General features: G+C 38.6%; 1 protein-coding gene across 1 annotated transcript in view; it reads right to left on the minus strand.

Annotated features, from left to right (window-relative positions):
• LOC117403391 (ryanodine receptor 2) overlaps window positions 1–26,573 on the minus strand; it is a 276,853-nt gene that overhangs the window by 132,641 nt on the left and 117,639 nt on the right. Inside the window, exons 4-15 of the mRNA XM_059023822.1 lie at window positions 25,580–25,654; window positions 17,518–17,596; window positions 15,641–15,753; window positions 11,478–11,577; window positions 11,020–11,116; window positions 6,186–6,260; window positions 4,717–4,873; window positions 2,796–2,960; window positions 2,188–2,309; window positions 1,533–1,716; window positions 1,202–1,337; window positions 429–524 (exon numbers count right to left, since the gene is read on the minus strand). Of these exons, the coding sequence (XP_058879805.1) occupies window positions 429–524; window positions 1,202–1,337; window positions 1,533–1,716; window positions 2,188–2,309; window positions 2,796–2,960; window positions 4,717–4,873; window positions 6,186–6,260; window positions 11,020–11,116; window positions 11,478–11,577; window positions 15,641–15,753; window positions 17,518–17,596; window positions 25,580–25,654 (1,399 nt within the window). The remainder of the gene's footprint in view (window positions 1–428; window positions 525–1,201; window positions 1,338–1,532; window positions 1,717–2,187; window positions 2,310–2,795; window positions 2,961–4,716; window positions 4,874–6,185; window positions 6,261–11,019; window positions 11,117–11,477; window positions 11,578–15,640; window positions 15,754–17,517; window positions 17,597–25,579; window positions 25,655–26,573) is intronic.

Consider the following 26,573-nt stretch of genomic DNA (forward strand, 5'->3'; position numbering starts at 1 on the left):
AATCTTAATACTTTAAACAACATTATTATACGTTCAATTGTTTTTCTTTTTGAGGGTGGCTGATTTTTATTCATGCATTTTTATCCGTTTGCTGCAACCTTAAAGACCTACATTTTTTAGCATTGAACGAGAAAATACATGACGTTTAAAGTATAATATCTGTTCTTCTTCAATTTAATAAAGCTACATATTTTATGTTACCTATGTGCGGACTCTATATTTGTACCTTATTCTACTCTACCCCAAAGCATGTGGATTCAGCAGAGCTGAATTGTGATCAAGATGGCAGGCAGTTTAGACACAGTAACACAGATGGAAATATCAACATAAGAGTAACACAGCACACAAACCCCTCAAAAGGATTGCACACACTATTGTAAATCCTTCATTTAATACAGTTTCAACCTGTTGTCTAAATGAATACATACCAGAGGATGCTTCTAATCTCTGCAGCCGGCTGATTAACCAGTCAAGAGAGCCTGAGAATTGGGCACAGTTTTTGCGATTTCCTCTTATCAGGGCAGCTATAAATTGAAAGAGAGAACAAACCTATTTGTATGGAGCTTGTTTTGTGTTCCTTATTAATCAAGTAGTACCTGAACACATATTCGGCACAGAAATATTTTTTTTAAGTCTATGTTCTCTAGAACAGTAAAATACTTTCAAATGCTGAAGGGTGGAAAACTCATAGTATTCTTCCAATTTCCCTTGATAGAAAAATGGATAATTCATGATTTAAAAATAGCTAGGAAAAAAAACAGTGAAGATTACTGCAGAACCTAGATTTTGAAAAATAGTTAAACTTCTTGAAATTCTCCCTTAGCAGGCATGGCTGATTTGCAGCATAATCCCATTGAAGATAATTAAGCAACTGTTATCACTCACAGGTAGCTAAACAAAACATTACCCACAAGAGACTGGTTTGTGTTAAATCTGCAGCATCCCTATTAATGATGCAAAATCCACTGTCGTAGTTCTACCTTTATCTGGACAGAATTGTGTTATTGCCAGTTTGTACAGAGAGGTTTCATCAGACAGGGCTTTCTATATCTTCTGTGGTGTTTATATTAACCTGTTCTTTGGTCAAGAGACTGGAAACCTCATTTATAATATCTTAGTGCCATGCATTGCTCCATGCATTAAACTATCTGAACAAGTGTAATTTGCTTAAGATATTTTAGACACTTTGGGATATTCTTACCCAGTAACTCATATAATGAGTTTAGTATAGACTTCCAGGCCTCTCCTGCTTCTTTTCCAGCTACATCAGCAAAATGAGCAGCACTGCTGTACACATGTAGGCGGTCGATGCATTCAAGAACCAGGTTAATCATACCCTAGAAAGAACACACACAGGCTCTTGGTAAAAGACTATAGCTACTGATACCCTCACTGATTTTAATCCCCACCCCCACCCCACACCCACACCCCCACCCCACACCCACACCCCCACCCCACACCCACATCCCACACCCCACACCCCACACCCCTCTACAGTATGTTAAGGATTGTGATTGCACTCAGCTTGCTACCTCTTCCTGGAAGAGATTCTGTCGGTTCTTTAGCGCTCGTAGCCTGTTCTGTTTGTCTTCATGTTCTAGATGCTCATCGGGTGGTTGGAAATAGCCAATTAAGTCCTGCAGACTCAGGTTGACTGATTCAATTGGCAAATCTATGCTGGATGATTTTCCTTTCTTGCTCAGGGCATCAAGACCCCTAAATGACAGATAAAAACAAAATAGAAATAACAAATATTGCAGCAAACACATACAGTACATTTCAGAAAATATTTAGATTGTGAGCATTAAATCTGTTGCATGAATTTCTTATTTCCCTCCAGCTACAAAGTCAATTGAGTAAGGACTCCACATTTCCCTAAATTACATCTGTTATATTAGTTATGCAACCTACATCTGCATCCAAACAAAGCTCCTCAAGGGTGTATCTTGATTTACAGACGTGGGATATGGTAGAATAAAAGAAAATATATATATTATATATATATATATATATATATATATATATATATATATATATATAAACTAAAAAATATATATCACCCTTTTTAAATTAAATTGCTACTACTGTTGTTTTTTGCTTGCCTAATAAAAGTACTGTACTAGGATTGTTCAAACAGAACAGACATTGGCCCCAGGTCCTTTTAAACAGATCTGCCTTGTAGTGTACCTGATGAATCTGTTGAAAAGGAAGACAGTGCTACGAATGACCCGGGCTGTCCGGGACTCCTCGTGTTGGGATCTGGACAGTGTTAACCCGTCATCCATGTGACCTTCATGATGCATTATAGCCTGAAAGATAACACTGATTTCAGGGAGCTAACCAGAGTCGGATTGCTGTACCTACTACCAGATTTTATCGAGGAAGTCACACCAAAATGCAACTTGCACAATTATTTTGTGGAAGGAAAATTAAAACTGGTAGTGCCCCATGTTGAAGCCCATGCGATTTGTCATTTGAACAATTTGGCTTAAAACTAACAGTATTGCATTATTGTTTTACTCCTCTCACAAAATGTGGCCCACACATAAAAAAACAAGAATGTTAATTTAATAATTCAAAAATAATTTTCTTGGTGAACATGTGTCTACCTATTATACAGTTTTTTGTTTCAGGGTGTTTTTTAGATGAACAGAAAGTTATTATTATTATTATTTTTATTTTTTTTATTTGGGTTTGGGTTGGGGTTAGGGATAGGATGTAAAGACAAAGCATAACACTAAGCCAATTTGAAGCTGAAGCACTGTATATAGCTGCAAAATACTGGAATACAGTACCTTGCGCTGCACAGCTCCCATCCGTACAGATTTAGCATCCACTGACTGGTAGGTGAGCCATAGGCAGGTGTCCACATGTTGGATGTAGCACACTGAATCGCCATACTTTATCTCTGGTACTCCCATCCCATCCATTTCCTTCTTTATCGCCAAATCCAATTTTTCCTGAGGAAAGAAATTACAAGTCAATATGCTTTTTGTGATTAACAAGAATAGGAAAAGACTTACTGCACACCCTGTCGTGGGTTATTTGGCTTATAAAATAATTACACAAACTAGCTTTTTTAAGGAAAAAATTAGAAATGTATTATGTATCCTTCCACTGAAAAAAAGTCCCTGAATACATATATTTTGTACTATTTTATTTGCCATAAACATTACATTGAACATTCCCATTTATAGTAAAATCTTCGAGATAAAATGGCATTTGCGATTTAAAAGCAGACTTATTTCCCACATCTGAGGGAGAATTCAGGGAACAGCCAAACACTGCACCGGCACTTGACATCAAGGGAGGAGCTTCCGAATGTTTTTTTTTGTGAGTGTAGGAAATTATCCTACTCAGGTTTTGCGGTCTTTAAGAGAAGCGGACCAATAATTTCAGAGGCTGTTTTCACATCGATGGCCGGTAACCGGCATAATTTCCCTAGATTGTAAACCAACATAGATGATATGTGGACTAACTGACTTCCGTGTCAGGTTGCGCAGTGCCGCAGTCCTTCCCGTCCGCGGCAAGCACAATAGAATTCTATGCCGAACCCAACCTTGTTTAAAAGCCCAACAGTTGTGTCAGCAGAGAGCAGGAGAGATTTTAATTTTGTTTTATATATTTTTCTGAAATCAGAGGGTAGTTGTGAGATGTATCTGTTGTGTCTAATTTAAACATTGCATACTCACTAGTCAGTGAGATCACAGACAATTTTTGTTTTCCCTACCCGTATTCCTGAAGAAACACGCCCCAATGAAGTTTAGTTTCTCTCTCTCTCTCTCTCTCTCTCTCTCTCTCTCTCTCTCTCTCCTGTATAACGGGAGATTTTGGCAGGAATTTATTTTAGCTTTATTGACGGTTTTGATTGGATCGCCAATAATTCTTCCACCAATCAGAGTGTGGCATACAGTGAGTGATCCCGGCCTCTGACAGACTGGTATGCAGCCCAGGTTAAAGAAGCGCTGGGCAAGAGATGTCAAAGTGAATATGAGAATATAAGAATGGCAGTGTGATGAAGCCAATTTGCTTGAAAAAATCAAAAGCAGACCGGACATTTACACCACTGGATTTAGAAAATCTGGAATTTATGATGCGATCAGGAACTCTGAGGCTGTGTAAACTGCGCCTGCCACTGTGGTACCTGTACGACTGCTCTTTTTTATGTTAAGCAGTTTTGTGCTATTTTTTACAAGGGGTTAATTAAGTACTGTAACAGCCAAAATAGTTTATTCCAGACTTGTTAGAAAGTCGGCAACAAAAGCAAATTTGCTTTGGATTGTTATTGTCATTTAATTGTAGATACTACTATTAAGACACCCACCGTGCAGGTATCGCAACATCCCTAAACAATTTTCCTTTCCATACAGTACTTTGTCACATTTAAAAAAGATGCGATCACCACAAATTATACTGACTCCTAAATTATTGGCACAAAATCTTGGAGAAAAAGGAACTGGCATTGTTTGGACACATGTCATTAATCAGAAATGCTTCCCATAAAAGGTTGTAAATCTCTACCAAAAAATGTATAACTACAATCACCCATCCAGCTAATTGAAAACTCGCTTATGTGATTGGCTCAGGCCCTGATGTGTGTACCCTAAAGAGAAATAAACGGTTGGAAAGGGAGGGATCCTAAAGTTTTCATAGTGACATGATATAAATACATCTAGTACATTTCATTGAATGATTAGTGAAAAACAATCTGTAAACCTTGGAAGACCGATAGCAGAATGCTGTGGATTTCACATCTGCTTTTTCTTTGTCCATGAGAAGAAGGCTTTTGTCATCCATGAAGCTCAAATATTTCCCTGTGGTGACGTGCCTCAGCCGGAACGCCTGTCCCCATCTGATATGGCTTCCACTCCACCTGTGAACAGTACACACATGAAGCATCCCATACAAATAGATAGGCAAGTATAAGGACCTAATTGACTTTAGCAATGAAAAGAACAATGGGGTCTACTTGAAATATCTAAACAGCGGCAGATCTAAGATTTTGCTGTTGTTTTTCTACATCACTAAAAACAATATAAATGCAGTGAAAAGAGGTCTGTGGCAGTGTGGCAGGGTGAAAGCCTGCACATGTGTGTGTTGGTGTGGGCCAACACACGTGGGAATGTGAATTCATGATTAAATGATAAATTAGGCTCCAGCCACAGGTGTATAAAACAGGTGGTGCTCACGGGTGTTAGATAGAAGGATTAGAATTGATGTTGGTGATAAAGGTGGAGGTCTGTGTTTCGTGTTCCGTGCTGTGCTGTCTATTTTTTGTGGTTTTGTTTGTGTTTGTACCATTTTATTTTTGTTTATTTGTAAATTAAAACTGTGCATTAGCGCAAGTTAACTTGCAGCTTTCTGTGTACGAGTCTCTTTCCCTGCCAGTAACATCTGGGTTAGGTCACTAACGTATCACAAGGTTTATTCATTTCAGGGGGGCAGTAATAAGTTCATTAAAATAGGCCCCCTGTTTCAGAGGATCCTCTAGATCAAAAGTTGTTAGTTTTTAATTTGTGTTTTACATTCAAGCAACCAAGACAAAACTGTTCTGTGAGTTGTTTTTTTTTCCACCACTGTGAATTACAAGGGAAGCCCGTGGCTTCTATTGGAATGCAATAGTATGTGTAATTTGGTTGATGTTCATATGCATTTGCATTATGTACAGAAATAAATGTGATATTCTGTATTGGTACTGTGTAATATCCATCAGTAGTCCAATAAAATAGCAATAGATGTTAAATGGCAGTGAAACGACTATTCCTTACCATCACCTTCACTTGTATTTGTATTTATCACCAACAATCTTTGTAATAGAATAGGGGCCTGTGGCTCTGCATGCAGTGAGGTTGGCTTCATACCAAAACTAAATACAACCCAAATTAGACTGTCAATGTTCAGAGAGAAAATAAACGAGGCGATTTGTTCTAGAATACAGAATGCACAGAACTTTTTTTTTCATTTTTGCAATGTTCATCAATACAAAATAGTTTTCATTTGGTTCGCACTCCTTGACATAAAAAACATGAGCGTGATGACACTACAACGCTGTTACAGATACCATCTGAAAATACATTATCCTAACTTAACACCTGACTGCATTATGCATTTCACCAGCCAACATGGTAACACAAACACATAACGGTTTAATGCATATAACAAAGGATCAGTGCTGAACTACTCACGCAACTCGCAGAGTCTCCAACCTCCAGAGAGACCGAGCGTGAATAGACACAGCTCCGCCTTCATAATGGACCGACCTGGAGAGCAGAAAGCAGGCCCACTGTGAGAATTCAATGCCCCCGGTTACCATGCATGAGTCAGTGTTTACTCTTAGTTCACTTTAAGGACGCTGACTACAGTTTTTTATTTCATTGTTGTAGTTAACCTTGCTGTGAATCTCTTTCAAGGCACCATATTTACATTTCAGCTGTAATCACTAACAATCTGTATGGAGCAAGTGCTTTTGAATAATAAACGTGTGCAGCCAGCCACCACACCCAAACATTGTCCTAAAGATACCCATAGGTGCATTGTAGGAAATCTGCTTTCATTCCAGGTGCTTCCTTTATATGTCACAAATTTGGTTAATTTTGCATGCAATGGACTTTACTGTTAAGGACACTTTACTAAGTCACTGACCTCAATATTTTATAGTTTATTGTGTACAAATTGAATAGTGAAATACAGAGGGCGCATTGTATAGATGAAGTAATTGGACTGTGTTTGCCATTATCACCAGCGTGGAAAGCTCCAGTAACAGCGTGGTTGTTATTTCTTTGGGGAAACCTGTTTTTGTTGCAGAGATTTTTAAAGAAGAAACGTGTTAATAATAATGTCTGCTCCATCATACAAAAAAAAAAAAATGCTGACAGTTCTTTCATAAAATACTCACAGTCAAGCTTATCCTTAATACCCTCTCAATTGTGCTGCACTTGACTTAAAAGTAAAAAAATCAGCAATTTGCCATCTGGCTATTTCAAAGCAGAATGGGCTATATAAAAAAAAAATTAAAAAAACAAAACAAAACTCTGCCTGTTCTAGACATTCCCATTTAAATACTGTAAAGACATTGCAAAAAGTATTTCTAGATCACAGGCCCAAAGGGAGATGAAAGGAGATGATCACTTATATGCATTTAATTAAGACGTGACACAAAGTGGAGGAGACAGGGTACAGGATATGTCTGCAATATCACCAGCAGAAAAAGGAACTTTTCCCACACAAGTATAATCAGCTACGTACAGTAAGTATGCAGCAGCAAGGTCACTGACTTAGCATTAATGTAGGTTGGTCTAGAGGGACAGTCTGCTCACATTTTTAAATGAAGTCTGGATCTCTAAGCAGATGGCATTCTGCCTGAATTGTTAATGGACCCAGAAATGCTTAGTGGTTCCTTGCAAGTTTTTCTGTAATTAATATCCCTAACACAGTCTACTTTGAAATAAAGAATTACGTATGTTTAGCGCTTGGGTACATTTGAAACAAAAAAGATGCAGACAAAACTGGTTAGGTCTGTTTGGTTATGTCTTTAAGCACTGATTCTAATTTCAAAATAGGGAGTTTAAAAGTGAAGCTGTCAATTAACCAGGGCCAAGCTACAATGCCAGGTGACACAGTACATCTACAGAGATCTACAGCATGTAACCCCTTAACCTACTAAACAACATCTATAGAGAACATCTTCACAGCTTACAATGCTATGGTGCACCCATTTTACCAACTTAAAACCAACATGTATTGAACACCTGTTAGCGTGCACTCAGCTAGCAGAGAGTAAGCATGTTTTGTATTCCAGATATACTTCTGCAGTTGCACATTGATTACTCTGTAGTGCCGTACGCAGGAATGATTGATGACTCTGAGAAAGCTCTTATTAGCGCATTACATTTTGCTGGGAATATGCAAAAACATCATTGCCTCCATACCAATAGGCCAATTGTGAACTGACAGGGTGCCTTCAGCTCTATCAGTAGCAAAGTTATCAAAAAGAGGGCACTCTGTAACTGGTAAATTCACCCACTACATAAAAACAACCAAGGCTGATCTGATAGCATCAATATGCAAGCACTGCATTCCTCGAGCCTGAGGGGAATATTAACATTTTTTGTACCTGAAAAGGAATGCACAAGTTATCTGAGGTCACCTTTCAGATGATGGTCAGTCTACACATTACCAGAAAGAATACTACAATTGTTTTAATGCACAGGACATGCTTTATAACTGAATCCTTCATTTTGGCCCTTAAGAATCCTTCCTCCGCTCGCTACACAAATATATTTACAACTCCTCACATATTAAAAGCTATTTCTAAAAGACATTGGTACCATTTCTACACCCACACTTTAATTTGATTGAGTTGCATGATTCAAATTTAGCCTGAGTCTGTTTGACTGACTGTTTAAAAATAGGTAACAGCGAACTTGTTTTCAAAGCACCTACCATTGTTGTTGCAGTTGTTTGCTATTCTTTGATTAGCGATGAACATGTCAGAATGCATCATTTTTATCTATAGAGAAACAGGTGGCAGCAGACAGTGTTATCCTTGAGCAAGGTACTTTACCTGGATTGCTCCAGTAAAAACCCAACTGTATAAATGAGTAATTGTATGTAAAAAAAATAAATAAATAATAATAATAATAATAATAATAATAATAATAATAATGTGTAAAAAAAAATAATGTAATTGTATGTAAAAATAATGTGATATCTTGTAACAATGGTAAGTCGCCCTCGATAAGGGTGTCTGCTAATAAATAAATAATAATAATAACATCACTGAAGGTGTGACGACCAAGACTCACTTTCACAGTTTTAAGCAACATATGATTTGAGGAGATTCAAAGAGATGTGCCAATTTGCCAAAAACTGGATCCTAAACAGTATTGTGAATTTCACAATGTTTAGGCAGAGCTAAGTCAAAGGTTACATCACAGTTTCCAGTTATATCACCAGGCAACATGTGAGCTGGTATTACGCAGTAGTATTCCTCGCAGTAGTATTCCAGACCTGCCCAGGATTTCTGGTGATCAGCAGCTGATGGGGAGTCACCTGGAGACAAACCAGGGAATCCCTACAGTTGATCATGGGAACTACCAGTTTGATTATAGGCCCAGTGGCACTGCCTTGCAATGGCTTGGAATTGAAGCCAACAACATGTGAAGTTCAGTGTTCATTACAGTCTAATAGCACTGGCACCATCTGAAGACTACAGTAACAGCCCACTGCACATTGCCACATTCTACTAGCCTCAACTGATTAATGAAGAGCATTCAATGCTGGCTTAAAGTATGTGCAAACTTTAACTGCTAAAGCCAATGCGTATATCCCTTACACATCTGGGAACTTGAATGACTAAAAGCAGTAATCACATTCCTGCTTGTTATTCCTTGCACACACGCTACCTTCCTAGAAACCTCAGGACTCCTCAGACATATAAAGGAAAGATGCATACAGCATAATAATGTGATTCATATCAAATGGAGCTTGAAAGTGAAAGCTGTCTATGCGAATAAAAGCAATGGATTAAAATGCATGAAATTCAAATAAAAAAAATGATTCAGCCATCTGCTGGGACCCAGTGCAATTAGTGTGCAAGTTTATTTAACCATGGGTTAGGGAGGCAAAACTGGCAAGGACTGTTTCTCCTCATCATGCTACAGCGGACCCTACCGGCCAGACGCCTAGTGAGCTTGGGAGGACCCCTGCAGGGCTGGCTTTTGTCCTACAGAGGCCGGTAGCTCGCTGACATCTGCTCTGTAGTTCCTGGGTGTAAAAAAAGAAGCTGGCTTGGTTGTGGGATCGGAGGATATCCACTGAACCTTCAGTTCTTCTGAGCTGTGTGGGGAATCGCTGCGTTTAGGAGGAAAACTAACTGAAAATTCCAAACTGGGGTGAAAATCAGGGGTAAAATAATTGGGCACACTAAATTAAAATAAAAAGTAAAAAGGGTGAATACCTGAAATGCTATCTGCCCTTTGATGTATGCACCTAGTGTGAGTTTGATTAGAATTGTTTTCATATTGCTTTGCTTTAATATTCAGTACCATGCCATGCTTTGGGACGAGGGTATGTGGGAGGAGTGACTAATCAAGAGAGAAGTGGGACGGTACATATTCATAATTTCTGGCTAGTTTTATACTGGACTATTACGATTGTTTTACTATTGAACCTTCTTGAAAATAGGTGCCTATGACTTGTGTAATTGTAAAAAATATGAATTTTGACATTTCAACAATGTAGAGGTGCAGGTTTTTGAGTTGAAATTAAAAGAAGCAATTATAGAAAGTGTCTGTAATAAGGTGTAGTTGTGTTGTTAGCCTGACGGTCCATGTTTAAATATTCAACTACACATAATAAAAAAAGAGATCGCTTCTTCTACTTAGATCCTATTGTTTTGCTTCCCTGAGTGCAGAGCTTAGATTTTAAAAGATCTATTAGTTGTATTCATTGAGAAATCTGCTTTTTTTTCTAAAACTGTATTTCTACTTTATTTTTACTGTATTTTTACTGTAGTTCTAAGTTGGCAAGCCAAAAAAAGTTTATTTCCATTAAAATTGATGAACCAAATTGCATTTGAATGGGCATACTTTTGGCAACTTTCTGTACTGTTGTATAATGCAGTACTACTTTTGAACTTCTGTATTTCTACAGTAGGTAATTTTGGAACACAAAACATTAGTTTAACCTGACACATACAGTATTTTATTCTATTTTCTGTATCTCTAATAAAGTAGCATTTATTTTTAATTTATCTGTGTGCTCGATGGAATCTCAGGACTAAACAAACGTACATCATAAAATCTGTATTTGAATTATTACATTGTATTTGAACCAATACAAATTCTGGTTTATTCTGCATGCCTCTGCACCCTTGTCTTGGGTGAAATTTGGTGGGCACTAATGGGGTAAATTTGATGGGCACTAATGGGCTCGACTTTAAAGTTGTGCCACGGCACTGCAGCTGAACTGCAGGAATCTGGAGTCCTGAAGGGTACAATGAACTCTTTAGTGGCTGACCTTCGTTGCTCTTCCCCATGTTCTCCTGAAGGTACAGTCAGACACTCGTCCATGTGACCGTGCAATAACCTCAGCACGTCACCTCCAATGAGGTAACCTACAACCAAGAGAACAGCATGGTTTAATCGCTGAGGTACAAAAAAGAAGGGTACCAACTAGACCAATTAAACTGGCTTGAGAAACTACAGGAGGAGCCTGGAAGACACTTGTACATTCTGGGAATATTTTAACATCAGCATTCAAAAACAGCAAACAATATATACTAGTTGAAATATAATTGAAATATGTTTAAATGGTCTCTATAAATGGTGTTTATGAGCCTATAACCGGTGATGGTTTTTATTATGGGACCTGGGTTTTTATAGGCAGCACATAAACAGTTTGTCCTTTTTTAGCAAGAGGAAGGCTGCATTAAATCTAACTGAAGACTCAATACTAACTGAAAGACAGACACCTACCTTGTGCGACTTCACTCCCAGAGCAAATTGGCGCCACGCTCCAGAGGGTTTGCTGGAAGGCCGCATCAACATGCAGGCTGCCGTTCCCATATGATAAATGCTGTAAGAAAAATGATGTCCCGCGGTAATAGGGAGAAATAATATCAAACACTTGCTGCGCTGACAGTGAAGAAGAGAGCAGATTTAACAAATGAAGCTGCAATGAGGACGTGAAATTAAATCCCATCAGTGGGGCTTGCTATTTAATGTTCTTCCCCCTTTTTAATAATGACATTTCACAGGGGTATGGCACAGCTGATACAAATCTATCACAATACCCTTAATTGAACAGATGACAGGTTGTATTGAAGAATCTATCATCATTACGTAGCAGCGGTGGGCTTTTACACTGTCACGCTTGATCTTTAGAGAACACTGGATTCCCTCAGTCTCCCATACTGGAATTTATAAAAAGTAAAAGGGATCAAGACGGTACAAGCAGTCTATTCAATAATTGGCCTGTCAAGGAATGTTACTGTTTTGATGGTGGTTTAATAAGGTGCACACAGCCATCAAAAGGTAATTACTGTACTATATATATAAATTATTGGCACCCTTGATAAAGATGAGCAAAAAAGACTGTATAAAATAAATAACACCAGTACTAAGCTATATTGTAATTTTCCAACATGTGGAATATATTTGACTTTATTAATGATTCAATGGAATCAACCAAAATTACACATTTCTCAAATTATAAATTTATTTCCCAAAAAAATGAAGTGTCACAATTATTGGCACCCTTGTTTTCAGTACTTTGTGCATCCTCCCCTTGCAAGGATAACGGCACTGAGTCTTTTTCTATGATGTTTAATGAGATTAGAGAACACACTGGGAGGGATCTTAGACCATTCCTCCATACAGAATCTTTCCAGATCCTTGATATCCTTCAGTCTGCGCTTATGGACTGCCCTCTTCAATTGAAACCACAGGTTTTCAATGGGGTTCAAGTCTGGAGACTGAGATGGCCATTGCAAAATGTTGATTTTGTGGTCAATTAACCATTTCTTTGTGGATTTTGATGTGTGCTTGGGGTCATTGTCTTGCTGGAAGATCGACTTGCGGCCAAGTTTCAGCCTCCTGGCAGAGGCAACCAGGTTTTTGGATAAAATGTCCTGGTACTGGGTAGAGTTCATGATGCCGTTGACCTTAACAAAGGCCCCAGGACCAGTGGAAGCAAAACAGACCCATAACATCAAAGATCCACCACCATACTTTACAGTAGGTATGAGGTTCTTTTCTGCACACACATCCTTCTTTCGACGCCAAACCCACCGCTGGTGTGCGTGGCCAAACAGCTCTATGTTTGTCTCATCTGACCAGAGCAACCGGTTCCAATCGAAGTGCCAATGCCGTTTAGCAAACTCCAGGCGCTTATGTTTGTTGGTTGCTCTCAATAAAGGCTTTTTTTCTGGCAACCCTTCCAAATAGCCTATTGGCATGGAGGTGGCATCTAATTGTAGATTTGGAGACTTGGTGACCCCAAGATGCAACCAAGTTCTGTAATTCTCCAACTGTGGCCCTTGGATTTCCCTTTGCCTCCCGAACCATCTGCCTCACTGTGCGTGGGGGCAAGATACACTTGCGTCCTCTACCGGGCAAGTTTACCACTGTTCTAGTGGTTTTGAACCTCTTAATTATTGCCCTAATAGTGGTAAGTGGTATATTTAGTATTATTATTATTATTTGTTTATTTAGCAGATGCCTTTATCCAAGGCGACTTACAGAGACTAGGGTGTGTGAACTTTGCTTCAGCTGCAGAGTCACTTACAATTACGCCTCACCCGAAAGACGGAGCACAAGGAGGTTAAGTGACTGAGGTTAAGTGTGCTCAGGGTCACACGAGTCAGTGGCTGAGGTGGGATTTGAACCAGGGACCTGGTTACAAGCCCTTTTCTTTAACCACTGGACCACACAGCCTCCTTTAGTTTTTTAGCTATTGTTTTGTACCCATTGCCTGATTTATGAAGGTCAACAACCATTTGTCTCTTTTCATTTGTGAGTTCTTTGCCTTTCCCCATGGTGATGGATGACAAATAGATTTCATATGCGTGTTACCTCATTTTTATACCCTAGTGAAACAGGATGCCATCGAAGGCCACAATACAGTTCCTTAAGACTGAGATGAACTTAAAGTAGTAGAATGTCAATGCAGACTTAATTATGTTTGATTTTATTTACAAGAATCTTTAGAGGTGCCAATAATTCTGACACCTATCTTTTTGAGAAGAAAAATGTATTACTTGTTAATAAAAATAATTCTCTGAGCAATTGTATTAGAATAAAAGAATATGGTTTTCCCATATATTTGAGCATAAAATATAGCTCATTACCTGTGTTGTTTATTTTATACAGCCTTTTGCTCATCTTTATCAAGGGTGCCAATAATTTTGGAGGTGACTGAAAAAAAATACACACACACACATACACACACACACACAGTAAATATGGACTGGCGAGGAGGACGATGGTGGAAAATGATTGACCCGAGGGAAGACTATTGTTACCGACAGGGGGCTATAATGCCTGGAGGTAACAATAGTCTTCCCGAGAGGCATTTTATTTTCCACTATTAGCTGAGTATGCAGTAGATATTTAATATATGAGTCAGTCAAAATAATGAGAGGCAAGGTTGGATAGTAAATATGACATTATATACTGTAAAGTCATAAATATTTGCAAGCCTTTTATTATGTGTTTTTCGCATATGAAAAAAAACCTGAAACATTTTTGGCACGAATATCTTAGTGCTGTACATATAATGAAGTAATATACTACCACCAGTGCAACAGGTCGCCAACATTTCTGGAGCAAAATAGGATTTATGGGTGTGATTCGCCAAATATTTTGGTCACAAATATTTATGGCTTAGAGTATTCTGCTTAAATATAGCTGACACAGCGTACATAACATAAATAAATAACAGTTCATTTCGCAAGTTTTTTTCTTTCTTTTCTAGTATGTTTTGTAATTAATTTTCTGTTAAGTCACAGAATCGCCATTCAGCACTTTTTTCATTCATTCATTTTATGTTTAGGAGTGGAGGTGGAGGGTGTTCCTTTGAAAAGGGGCAGGACTGACAGTGATGTGAACTAATCACATGACAGATAGAGATTATTGCCCGGTGGTGTATGGATGTGAGGGCAATAGTTAAATCTATTTTTGCTCATATGATGAGGTTTTAACCAATCACAGGCCAGAATTTCTAAGCACTGAGGTTCTGCTTCCATGTCAGTGCAGCTGTGATCCCATTTCTTTTTTAAATATGGAGGGCAGTTGCTACAAATTATTGTCCCACCTTTACACTGAATTAAGAGCTATCCAATAACGAAGAGGCTGACCTCCAGCTTGAATCTGTCAGGGTTAAGTGTAGCGGGCAGGCAATTAATAAGAAATTAAAAAACTGAAGCTAAGTACTGCTACTGAACACTTAATGTAAGCTGTGACTACTGTTACCAGAAAACGAGCAAAAGGCTCCTTAAACAAAGTTAACTTCTGCAAATAGACTTGGAGTACAAGAACGGAAAAAGAACGTGGAGCTGGGGGGGGGGGGGGGGGGGGGAGGGTCTCAGAGGAGAAAGCCCCAAAACTATAGGGGAGAGATCCATTAAGAAACAAATCTGCATTGATCGATTCCATGCTACATAAAATGTGACATTTTACGCCAGATAAGCTGCCCATTGTAGATCTTTAATATTGATAGTTCATAAATATATAAAATTGTGAATCCCTTTGGGGCTGGATTGGGATCATTAAGATATAAACTTTCACCTCCTGGTTCCTGGTCCGCCTGTCTCCATAATTGTTGATATATTGATCCGTGGGGGATGGGGAGGGGAGGGGAGTGAAATGTGAATAATACTTAACATATACAATAAGATAATAAGGATGTTTTATGAGAATTCCACGGTTACTTCAGGATAAAGATAGGTATCTATAATGTATGTTTTAGGTCCATGGTATACTTGAAAATGGACAGACACAAGCTGTGAAAAAGGAATTCATGATTATGCTCTGGCTATTAACTGACTTTTCAGTTGGCCAGACAAACCATGGGCAATGAAGTATGCCATGCACTGCAGAATAGGCAGTTGGCCTCTGTAGATCTGAAAGTTGTTACTTACCAGATACCTTTCTGAAGAAACACTGACTAAGATGAGGTCATCTCCAGCTCGAACCTTTTCACCTTCGGACCTCTGTTTGGAGGCAGGGTGTATAGTCCACCAGCAGGGCTCTCCTATAAACAATGAGAGGATACAGGGCTGTTCAATTAATCGAATGTCTAACATCCTGATGCTGGTTAAATCATTAAAACAGGATCCTGCCTGGCATTTTATATACTGGTATCATTAAAGGAAACTGTTAGAGATGTTGGTTTTAAAAAACCTTGGTATATAAAAGGCCTTACTTTATTTACCTTTCTAACAGCTGCTGCATTTAGATACTACTATTTATATAATTTGAATTGACTTCTTAGTAAATAAATAGTATTTAGAGAGAAGAAAGCTTGTATACAAAAATTGTATGCAGCAACCTAACCTATAAAATACCACAGTGGAAAAAAAAAAGAAAAAAAAACTTTTTGGAAATGTAAAAATACTGCACTGTTCTATTCATGCCAGTTGCTAATTTAGTGAAACAGGTTCCTTTTTCTGTATTGATACTTTCATAGCTGGCAAGAATCAATTTCCATTTAGAAATTCTGCCCCCCTTTAACATTCCGGGGTATGGTACGGCCGAATCATGCTCCCAAGGCAGCTGTATCCGACCCTCCACGACATTCATTTATTAATGTTTCATCTGGCACACGCTTGCTTCCTGCATATCCAACACATTCTAATTCTAACTTCAAATCCCATCACCCTTATCACAGCAGCTTGCTGCATTGGAGTCACAGAGATTGCAGTGAGTCACAGGAGGCGTTGGAGGAGCTTTGGTTGTACTTTTTCTTACTTATCACTTTGCAACAATTTCCAATTGAATTTGAATACCCTGCCATTGAGTGTTGATCGCATTGACTGCAGATTAATCCTATGGGGTAAAAAAATCCCTTCTCTGTAGACAGGAAGGATAGTAATTTATTAAAAGGCAATTTTGTTCCAAATTTAAATAAAACATTCTAACTTTTCTTCTGTCTTTCAGAAACGCATGAAAGGGAATGCATTAAATGCAGAAACTTTAGTGTGTTATACAATAATAAAATAAAAGTACACACTACAGTAGAAAAGTGAATGAAAGCATAAAAAAAATACACTTTTACCACTAAACAAGTAGAGTACATAGAAGAAAACTTTCTTCAGTAGAACACATTTCTACATGAAATATTCCCCACTGTACATCCCTGTATCAGCAAGACATTGCTTGTCCTAAGTTCTAATGTCCAAATGTAAAAAGGAGTAAGGCTTAAAGCAATAAAAAAAAAAAAAAAACCCTTGGCAGCATACCTGTAACCACCCTGATCTCCTGCGAATAACCGCCAAGCCCTTTCCCTGCACTTTGTTTCAAGCCAACGGGGGGCTCTACAGGTACTGTGATCTCCACAGATATACTGTGACAGTTCATGGGTCTGCCAACAGGTGGAGATTTCAAGCATAGTCTGTGCACTGTGGTTCTGGTGAGGATTAGCCAATCTAGACCCATATTATCTATGTAAATTAGCTAGCTAGGCATTGTGAAGTTAAATGTTCATTGTAGGGCCCAGGCTGGAAGGAGGTCTTCTGTTTCAAATGTATTAAGTGTAAACTGTTATTTAAATGGTCTAATTGTGGCAGTTGTATGTGTGACATGCTATTCAAATGTGTTATGGTTTGTTCTTTTTTTCTGCTATGTACTATACAGTGCTTTGCGACTCTGTTGTATAAAAAGTGCTATATAAATGCTATAAATAATAATAATAATAATAATAATAATAATAATAATAATAATAATACACATATCATGCAGGGGCTATGACCTGAGGGCTCACTCAAGGGAGACCTCAGTGGTGTTTAATATGACGTACCTGTCGTATCTTCCTGCAAGCCCACATCAAATGCCAGTTTGTCAGTTGAAGAGCGCGAAGTAGACAAACAACAGAGATACTGAAAGCAAAGAAGTACACTATATAATACATAAATTACAGTATAATTATTTTGCAAACCATCAAATACCATTAAAAACCTAATATGACATAATATATATAATATAATATATATATATATAGACACACACACACACACACTGCTGTGCAAAAGTCTTAGACACATTCAGGAGTTACAATATATATCGATGTTATGAACATCAACAATTTACTCAAAGCCTCCACTAGTGTTTTCCACTATTATAACAACTTTGACTGTTATTAATACATATTAGTTTGGGTGAGAAGAAGCTAAGCTTGTCATTTAGAAATCTTTAATTCACATTGATCAGAATCTTCAAAAACGTGTGATCACAACAACTCAAAGTAAATTATACATGAGCAGCTAATATGAAGTGTTGTATCGCATTTACCCAGTGGTACTCAACAGGGTGGGCGCAATCCAAGGGGGGTCGCAAGAAGCGTCCATAAATGTATACGTGACATGACGTTCAGTAGATGGCGCGGGTATATATATATATATATATATATATTCCACTTTTCAGGGGATGGGTATAAAAAAAATATCAAAGGCCTTGAATATCCCTTGGAGCACGGTCAAGACGATTATTAAGAAGTGGAAGGTGTATGGCACCACAAAGACCCTGCCTAGATCAGGCCATCCCTCCAAACTGGATTATCGAGCAAGAAGGAGACTAATCAGAGAGGCTACCAAGAGGCCAATGGCAACTTTGCAAGAGCTACAGGCTTTTATGGCCAAGACTGGTCAAAGTGTGCATGTGACAACAATATCCCAAGCACTCCACAAATCTGGCCTGTATGGTAGGGTGGCAAGAAGGAAGCCATTACTCAAGAAAGCCCACCTTGAATCCTGTTTGAAGTATGCAAAAAACACTGATTCTGCAACCATGTGGCAAAAAGTTTAGTGGTCTGACAAAACTAAAATTGAACTTTTTGGCCTAAATGCAGAGTTATGTTTGGCGCAAACTCAATACAGCACATCACCCAAAGAACACCATCCCTACTGTGAAGCATGGTGGTGGCAGCATCATGTTATGCAATGAGCAATCACCTAGACTAATCAAACAGGGTATATTCTGCTCTGAAGTGTGGTATTTCAGCTAGTTTATTACGAGACAGGCATCATCACGTAAGGGCACAGTACATTGTGGTGGATGTCTTAATACTAAAGTTAGATTAAGAATAACCAAATATGCAACTATTGTCGTTAGCCAATGTAGCCATATCACAGTTTTTCCATTATGTAAAAATTATATATCAATCTACATCAGACCCATAATGCAATATGCAAGTGTACACCTAGTTCTCATTTAAAAAATAGCCCCTTTCAAACAAAAATAAAAAGCTCTGCTTTAATAGGCATCCTCCCACACAGAGCTTTGCCTGCTACTCAGAATACTGCTGTAATTTGCTTTCTGTTCTTACATATTTAAGCCATTTTCACTGAAGCACCACCACTTTACAATCCGAACATTTATCATAAGATGGCCCCTCACAACGCACTTAACAGGTATCTGATTCTAATTTTCTCTCAGGCCCCAAGGGCAAGACGGTCAGAACTGTGCACAGTTTTGTTCAAATGAAGTTACAGTTCCCACTTTGTTTTAAATGACCCATAGCAAAGGCATTTTTACATAATCTACTAGTACAGACACATTTAGCAACAAATAATGGCAAGTTATGACTATGTTCAGCACATACAGCTATGGCCAAACGTTTTGCATCACCCTCCTCCCCCCTCTCTGTTACACACACACACACACACACACACACACTTAAAACCTTGGGGGACGGCCACCCACCACACGCACACACACTAACGCATGGACACACATACACACACTAACGACGTGCCCCGTACCCTTACAATACACAGAACACTAAACGAGACACCAAAAACAAGACAAACACAATGTCCAGGACGATGCCATTGCCAGGGTCGTTACAATATACAGTATATCAACGTATGAACAAATGATTGTACTCCAGATTATGTTTTTTTTTTTTTTTACATTGTCACAAAACTATATACAACTATATACAATCATCACTCTGGTTACAAACGGTAGTGACATCTACTGTCAGCGCTACAATGACAAAATTTATGATCAATGGATTCTACCACCATGCATGCGCTTAGAGTTATAAATGACAATTCATACAGGATACGCAGGTTACTGCAAACACATCATATTTTCATTGTACCTTATTTGTACCGTACCGTATTTATAAATGTTGTGAAAATAAATATTTTTTTAAAAGTGTACATTCAGATATCATTTATAAATCTAATTACAAGATTTAAAATTTAACTAAATATTAAACCTCTTAACTAGATTTAACATTTAGCTAAATTTTTAACTAAATCTTAAAACTCTTAACAAGACTTAACATTTAGCTAAATATTTAACTGGCCTGCTAAATCTGGAGTGTATATGCAAATGAGCTCATTTGCATACAAACTACTTGCAGTCTTATTTTCTTCATTCTGAGACATTGTGAAATATTGGGTATGGCTTCCTGCCCTTTTGCCAAGGTCTTTGGAAGTACCCTCCACAATTTTTCAAGATTTATTTTTCACGCACTGTTTTTCAATACCACTCTCAGGTAGACAAGATTGATCGATCAATTATTTTTTAAATCAATCACCCACAGGTGTGATTAATCATTAAATCGATTAAAACCCCTAGTTTGCACCATTATTAAAAACAGGGATACAGTGTGTAATATAGTACAGCGATATCAGGTGACCCTATAAAACAGTGTCCTTTTTTTTAGTGTTAAATAAAGTTTGGCATTAATGTAAAGGAAACCAACAGAAGTCCTCAACAATTTCAAGCTCTGTTTAATAAATCAAACTATAAATACATACAGTATATTAAAAAAAGAACATAGTTAATTCAAGAGGGGAAGCAGCACATACTCCATGCTGGGACGTACAAACAAACAAAAGTAAACTGCAATTGCTGACAAAAACAAAAAAAACTGAATGTATGAATATTTCTGAAATGTCAAAAATCAGCAAAAATAGGCATTTAGCAAATCCTTGAAAAAAAATGTTTTTGATAACATAGGCCGGGCCCCCATGGGAATGAGAAAAAAAAGGAGAAATGAAACCAAGAAAACAGGGTTTTTGGCAAGAGGTTACTTGTAACTTCCACAAAACAGAAATGGCAACAACTCAAACAACAAAGCCTTACAGTATAACAGGTTGAGTGTCTGTGGATCGGATAAGGCCAGGTTTCTTTTCTCAGCAGGACTGAAGCTACTGTAGATATATACTGTAGATATATGTTAAAATGTAAGCGTGCCTGACAGACAGAAAGGCATTTGGACTGATATCCTCCATATTTGCCAAAGTTTTCAAGACAACCTTGAAACACATGTCTCTCCTGATACACGCACAACTCTAGAATGTGAGATGCATGTGGTGTTTTTAAAAGGTTAAGCCCAAGAGAAAATAGTCACTCACTCCCCCAGAGATTATCTCTCAGTTAGAATGGTGTAAAGCTGCTTAACTTCATTTCAAAACTCACATTTGAGTCACAAACTTGCTTTCCCTTGTTACTCAAATGCCTGCACAGTACAGTATGTGCTAAACAGTGAAGGTTCAATCAAAACAACTAACAACAACAATATCAGGTCACCGCTCAACAAAATCTAGGCACCAGTATATCTAGGCACCAGTGTTTTTTTTTTTTTTTTTTTTTAATAAACAATACGTCAAATACAATATTTAACAGCAGTATCTATCATCTTTTTTATAGTGATTTTCACGTTATTTGAATCACAGTTTGGGGTTTCATAATGCAAGATACATTTTGTTAACTACATTGATTATTGGCAGATTATATCACTCCATGTTTCCTATTTGTGGTACACCAGCAAACATCCTGAAATATCCTCCCAAAAATACAACAGCATCTAGCACACTCAAAAATGATTGGTCTGCAGCTCAACATATAAGGCAGCATATCGACAAATAAAACAACTTCCTAGTGGCAATTTACCTCTAAATACTGAAGAGTAAGTAGCTTCAAGTTACATTTTCATTTGTCCCCTTATATTTGTTGTGTTGTTTGTGTGGTTCTTATTGCAATTACTGAAATATCATGTTTTCTATTTTCTTTTATAAGTCTGTGTTAAGGTGTTTCCCCTGGGTTCATGAGCTTCTCTTTAGTTCAGGTTGCCTGCCACTGGGACATATACTGTACAGGCTAAATCAGCTAGATCAGTCAGTGCCTTTATAGAAGTAAGAACCAGCAGCACCTTGTGAATAGTTAATTGGATACAGGTATCCTTTTCTAATTTTGTCAATATAGGGCTGTGCACTTGAGGGTTCTGGCACTTAGAAATACACAATGCCCACTGCTAGCTGCCAAAATCAAAAGAGCGTTTCAGTGCTTGGCCAACCTCGGAAATTCTTGCCGTGCATCAACAGGTCCCTTGGGGATTGTGTGATCGTATTTTGTTTTGTTTTAAAGAAACTGGTGGTAACAAATACATGTAACCGTCACAAATAAAAAGGAATCTGGTTAAGAAGGAGAGCGCAGCCAAACAAACAGCCAGGTTTTGTCATTGTCAGGGCCGGCGCAAGGATTTTTGCGGCCCTAAGGAAAATGAAATTTTGCCACACTCCCTTTTCACTCTTTTTTTAAATTGTATATATATATATATATATATACATATGGGATTCCAAATTTGCTGCTTTTAATTACTGCACTAAATAAAATAAAATAACAGCGAATCCCTGTTTGGGCTGGGGTTCAAGCCAAATCAATATATAAAAATAACTCCCTCGCTCTCTCTACACCAGATTGTAAAACAAAAAAACTGTCACAAAACTATATACAACTTCAAACAATCATTACTCTGATTACAAACGGTAGTGACATCTACTGTCAGCTCTACAATGACAATACTTATGATCAGTGGATTCTACCACCATGCATGAGCTTGGAGTTATAAATAACAATTGATACAGGATACGCAGGTTACTTCAAACACATCGTATTTTCATTGTACCTTATTTGTACCATACCGTATTGTGTTCCTTAACTATAATAAAACTGGTATCTAACTTGTAGGTTACTGATCATAAAATCGTGCACAGCAAATCCTCCGGTACTTTTTTCTATAGGCCAGGGGTTTTTTCAACCGGGGGTACGCGTACCCCTGGGGGTGCTTCTAAGGGTCATAGGGGGTACGCAGGACGACTAAAAAATACACAAATAAAAATGAAAGTAAGAGAAAATGATGATCTTGAATTTTTTAAAAACTATTATATAGTCTCTAAACCACAGTGGATACTTATTTAATCTTTGTTTAGCAGCTCAAAGGCATAGGGCTGCAGCGTCACTGTGTGATCCTGGCATTGTTGTCCTTCATCCGGTGAAGCCACGCTAAGGGCATGATCTGTCACCAGGGTGAAGTGTCACCACAGGAGGTAGTACCAAAGTGACTCGACTGCCCATTTTACTGTGAGGCACTCCTTTTTATGGTACTATAGTTTTTCTCGCGGGGAAGGAGCTTCCTACTGATGTACAGGGCCAGGTGAGCGTTTCCCTGCTGCTCCTGAGACAACACTGCACCGAGACCTGTCTCTGACGCATCCGTCTGCAGGGTCAACCGCCTACTGAAATCAGGACTGCACAGCACTGGCTTGCTACACAGCCTTCGCTTCAAGGCAAGAAAAGCCCTCTGACACGGCTCCATCCACTGGACCGTATTTGGGCCAGCCTTCCGGGAGAGGTCCGTCAAAGGAGTAGCGAGCCTGGTGAAATTCGGGATGAACTTCCTATAGTCCCAAGAAGGAGCGCACCTGGGTTTTGGTCGTAGGGATCAGCCAGTCAGCCAAGTCTTTCATCTTTGTAATCAGCAGTCTGATCTGGCCACTCCCTACTCGATACCCCAAATACTCTGACTCACCCTTCCCAATGGCACATTTCTTTGGGTTAGCAATGAACCCAGCCTCTCACAAGGACTGCAATACTGCCGCTACCTTACATAGATGACCGGGTGATTCGATTTTTCATTGACTCGCCTGAAGTCAATGCAAAACCGAGTCGATCCATCTGGCTTATCCACTAACACAATTGGACTGTTCCAGTCACTTTGAGACTGTTCTATTACCCCCAGTCTGAGCATTTAATCAATTTTCATTTTTATTACCTGCCTTTTGCATTCAGGTATGCGGTATGGCCTCTGGCAAACTGGCACCCCTGGCTCAACTTCAATGTGATGGTGGGCTACTCGAGTCTGCCCCGGGACGGGAGAAAACACATCAGGAAATTCTGCCACCAGCGCCCGAGCCTGACATTTCTGTGTTGGTGTCAGATTGTTTGCAATCTGTAATGACCCTGTTTTCGCCAACACAGAAAGATCAGGTCGCAGGTCTGTGACATCATCTGCTTGCGCCACTAACAATGCCTCATATTGCAACCAGGGCTTCAAGAGGTTTACATGATAAATGTGCTTTTCTATCCGTCGTTACGGCTGGCAGATCTCATAATCCACCGTCCCAATCCGGCAAGTATCCTTGCCACTTCGCCAGAAGTTTAGACTCAGAGCTGGGCAACAATAGAAGCACTTTATCCCCCGGCTGAAAGGTGCATAACCGGGCTCCTCTGTTGTATTGGGGCTCCTGTCTATGTTGAGCCTGCTGCAAATTGTCATGCGTCCACTTTCCCACAGACTCAAGACGTTTGCGCATGTCCAACACATACTGGACAGTATTGGTCGAATGATCCTCCTGTTCCTTCCACATCTCTTTGACCAGATCAAGCACACCCCGGGGTCTCAAATTGAGAAAACCCAGTGGAAGCCTGAGGTACCTCTCTGATAGCAAAGAAAACAAACAAATACCTGAACGAATATTAAAATTACAAGCGATGATCCGAACATGAAAATCCTGTGTTCGTCCCAGCACTACTTTTCATGCATTGTATTTTTAGCCCCGATGCCATGGGCTAAAAGAATTGGAGGTAATTCTAGCCATAAATTCACAGTTTGACAACATCAGTTTTAACAAAAATTCCTAATGTTTTTCTTTAGAGAAAAAAAAATCCAAGGAAGTACCGTTGTTAATACTGATGTGTTTTAGAAAATGTGTAAACCGGTCAGTTGAGTTTGCTTTATTTTAAATGGGTTTATTTATTTCTTGTCACTTTAACTGTACACTGATGCTCTGTCCAAGTATTGCCTTACCTGGCGTACGTTTGTAGCATTATACAGTACTGTCTACTGGCCATGTGTATTTGGCACGCAGGCTCGCTACAGTATATGTTACAGCAGTGGCAGCACCAGTCCCAGCAGTGGCAGCACCAGTCTTACCAGTTCCAATCAATCAATCAATCAATCAAATAGATTTTATATAGTGCCTTTCATGCCAAGGCATCCCAAAGTGCTTCACAGTAAAAACAAGTATACAATATAAAAATAAAAGCACTAATACTAAAACATTCAAAATAAGTATTTCTACAGCACCAGTCTTACCAGTCCCAGCAGTGGCAGCACCAGTCTTACCAGTTCCAGTTGTAGCATCAGTGTCACCAGTCTCAGCATTAACTTCAGTAGCAGTGAACCAAACGCATGTCTCTCAATGAAGTATAAACTCATCTACTCATTCATATTTAAAAGTTCTATTCTTCTTGTCCTTTTAATATCACATACTTCTGACAGTGTGAATATGGTAGTTTTAGGTTGGCGTGGTGTTGCTGGGAGACCATTTGTTTTAAAAAATATGGGTCATGAAATTGAATTAGTAGTCTCCAGGCTTTATAAGATGATAGCTTTCACCTTCAACATTATATGCAGGATTTTTTTTTTAGACAAAAATGTGATTTTTACTTCAGTAAAAATCTATTCCAAGCTACACCCCTGGAAACATATTGTCAAAAACAGTTCTGGAGGTAGCAGGAAGTAGTAAGCATTCTTTATTAATATTCTCACAAAGTACACTTACCATTCCACTGTACGAGTGCCTGAGCAGGACCGCGTGCCCATAGAGAAGAGTGCGGTGGCCTCCCCCATGTGCGGTCTGTATGGGTGAAACAAGAAATGTGCTTAGATTGCAACCTGAGGTGTCACCATTTCTCTTCCTACCAAGTGGCAAGCTCCCAACTCCATTTACTTTTTTTTTCTTTAAACACACAAAAGGTTCACGAAAGATATATGGGTATTGGTAGCAGGACTCTTTAGGCTGACTCTGGCTACATCTCTGTTTAAACAACAAGTTATAAAACGGTTTGCTCTTCCGTAACCTTTTGCCAAAACATATGTATACAGTATAACCAGTGTCTCTAGCTGTCAGTGTTACAGGTATTGTTTTTTTTCTTTTTATTTAACAGGGGATGTGCAGAAGGCAAAAAAAAAAACATCACCTGCCAAAACAATTCTATGGCCACCCTTTTTTTTTAATTAGACAGGTTCGCAACATGGTTAAACAGTCGGAGTCTGTTTCCAGAATGTCTGTAAGGTTTGTGAAACATCAGGAATTTATTTTATATAGATGAACCTAACATCTGAACACATATTGTCAGGTGTATCACTTGTATCAAGTCAGATCTGTTGTCTTGACAATTCTTGCTGATAAAGCCTTGCAGCAGGTATTATAGATAGTAGCTTTGATCTATTACTAGGCATGCCATTTTTTTTAACAAATGTGTATTGGACATTTCTCAGGTACCACTTTAAACCCTGTATAGTATAAGTCCAATATATAGAGTCTGAAAAGATAATTTGCTTCTCATATGCAAACAGAACCAAGGAATAAAATACACTGATAGCATATTTGAAATTCATCCATAGTTCAAGGGTTTGTGCTAATATGAGCAGTCCCTTTGATACAATACTACTGTAGTTACTTTCTTTTTTAAAGCGGGAACCAATTACTTAAAAAAAGGGACGGCACAGAAAATTACAGCTCCACTTAAATCAATTAGAAGTACCTGGTTGTG

Source organism: Acipenser ruthenus, chromosome 5, assembly GCF_902713425.1.
Source record: "Acipenser ruthenus chromosome 5, fAciRut3.2 maternal haplotype, whole genome shotgun sequence".
Classification (NCBI taxonomy): Eukaryota; Metazoa; Chordata; class Actinopteri; order Acipenseriformes; family Acipenseridae; genus Acipenser; species Acipenser ruthenus.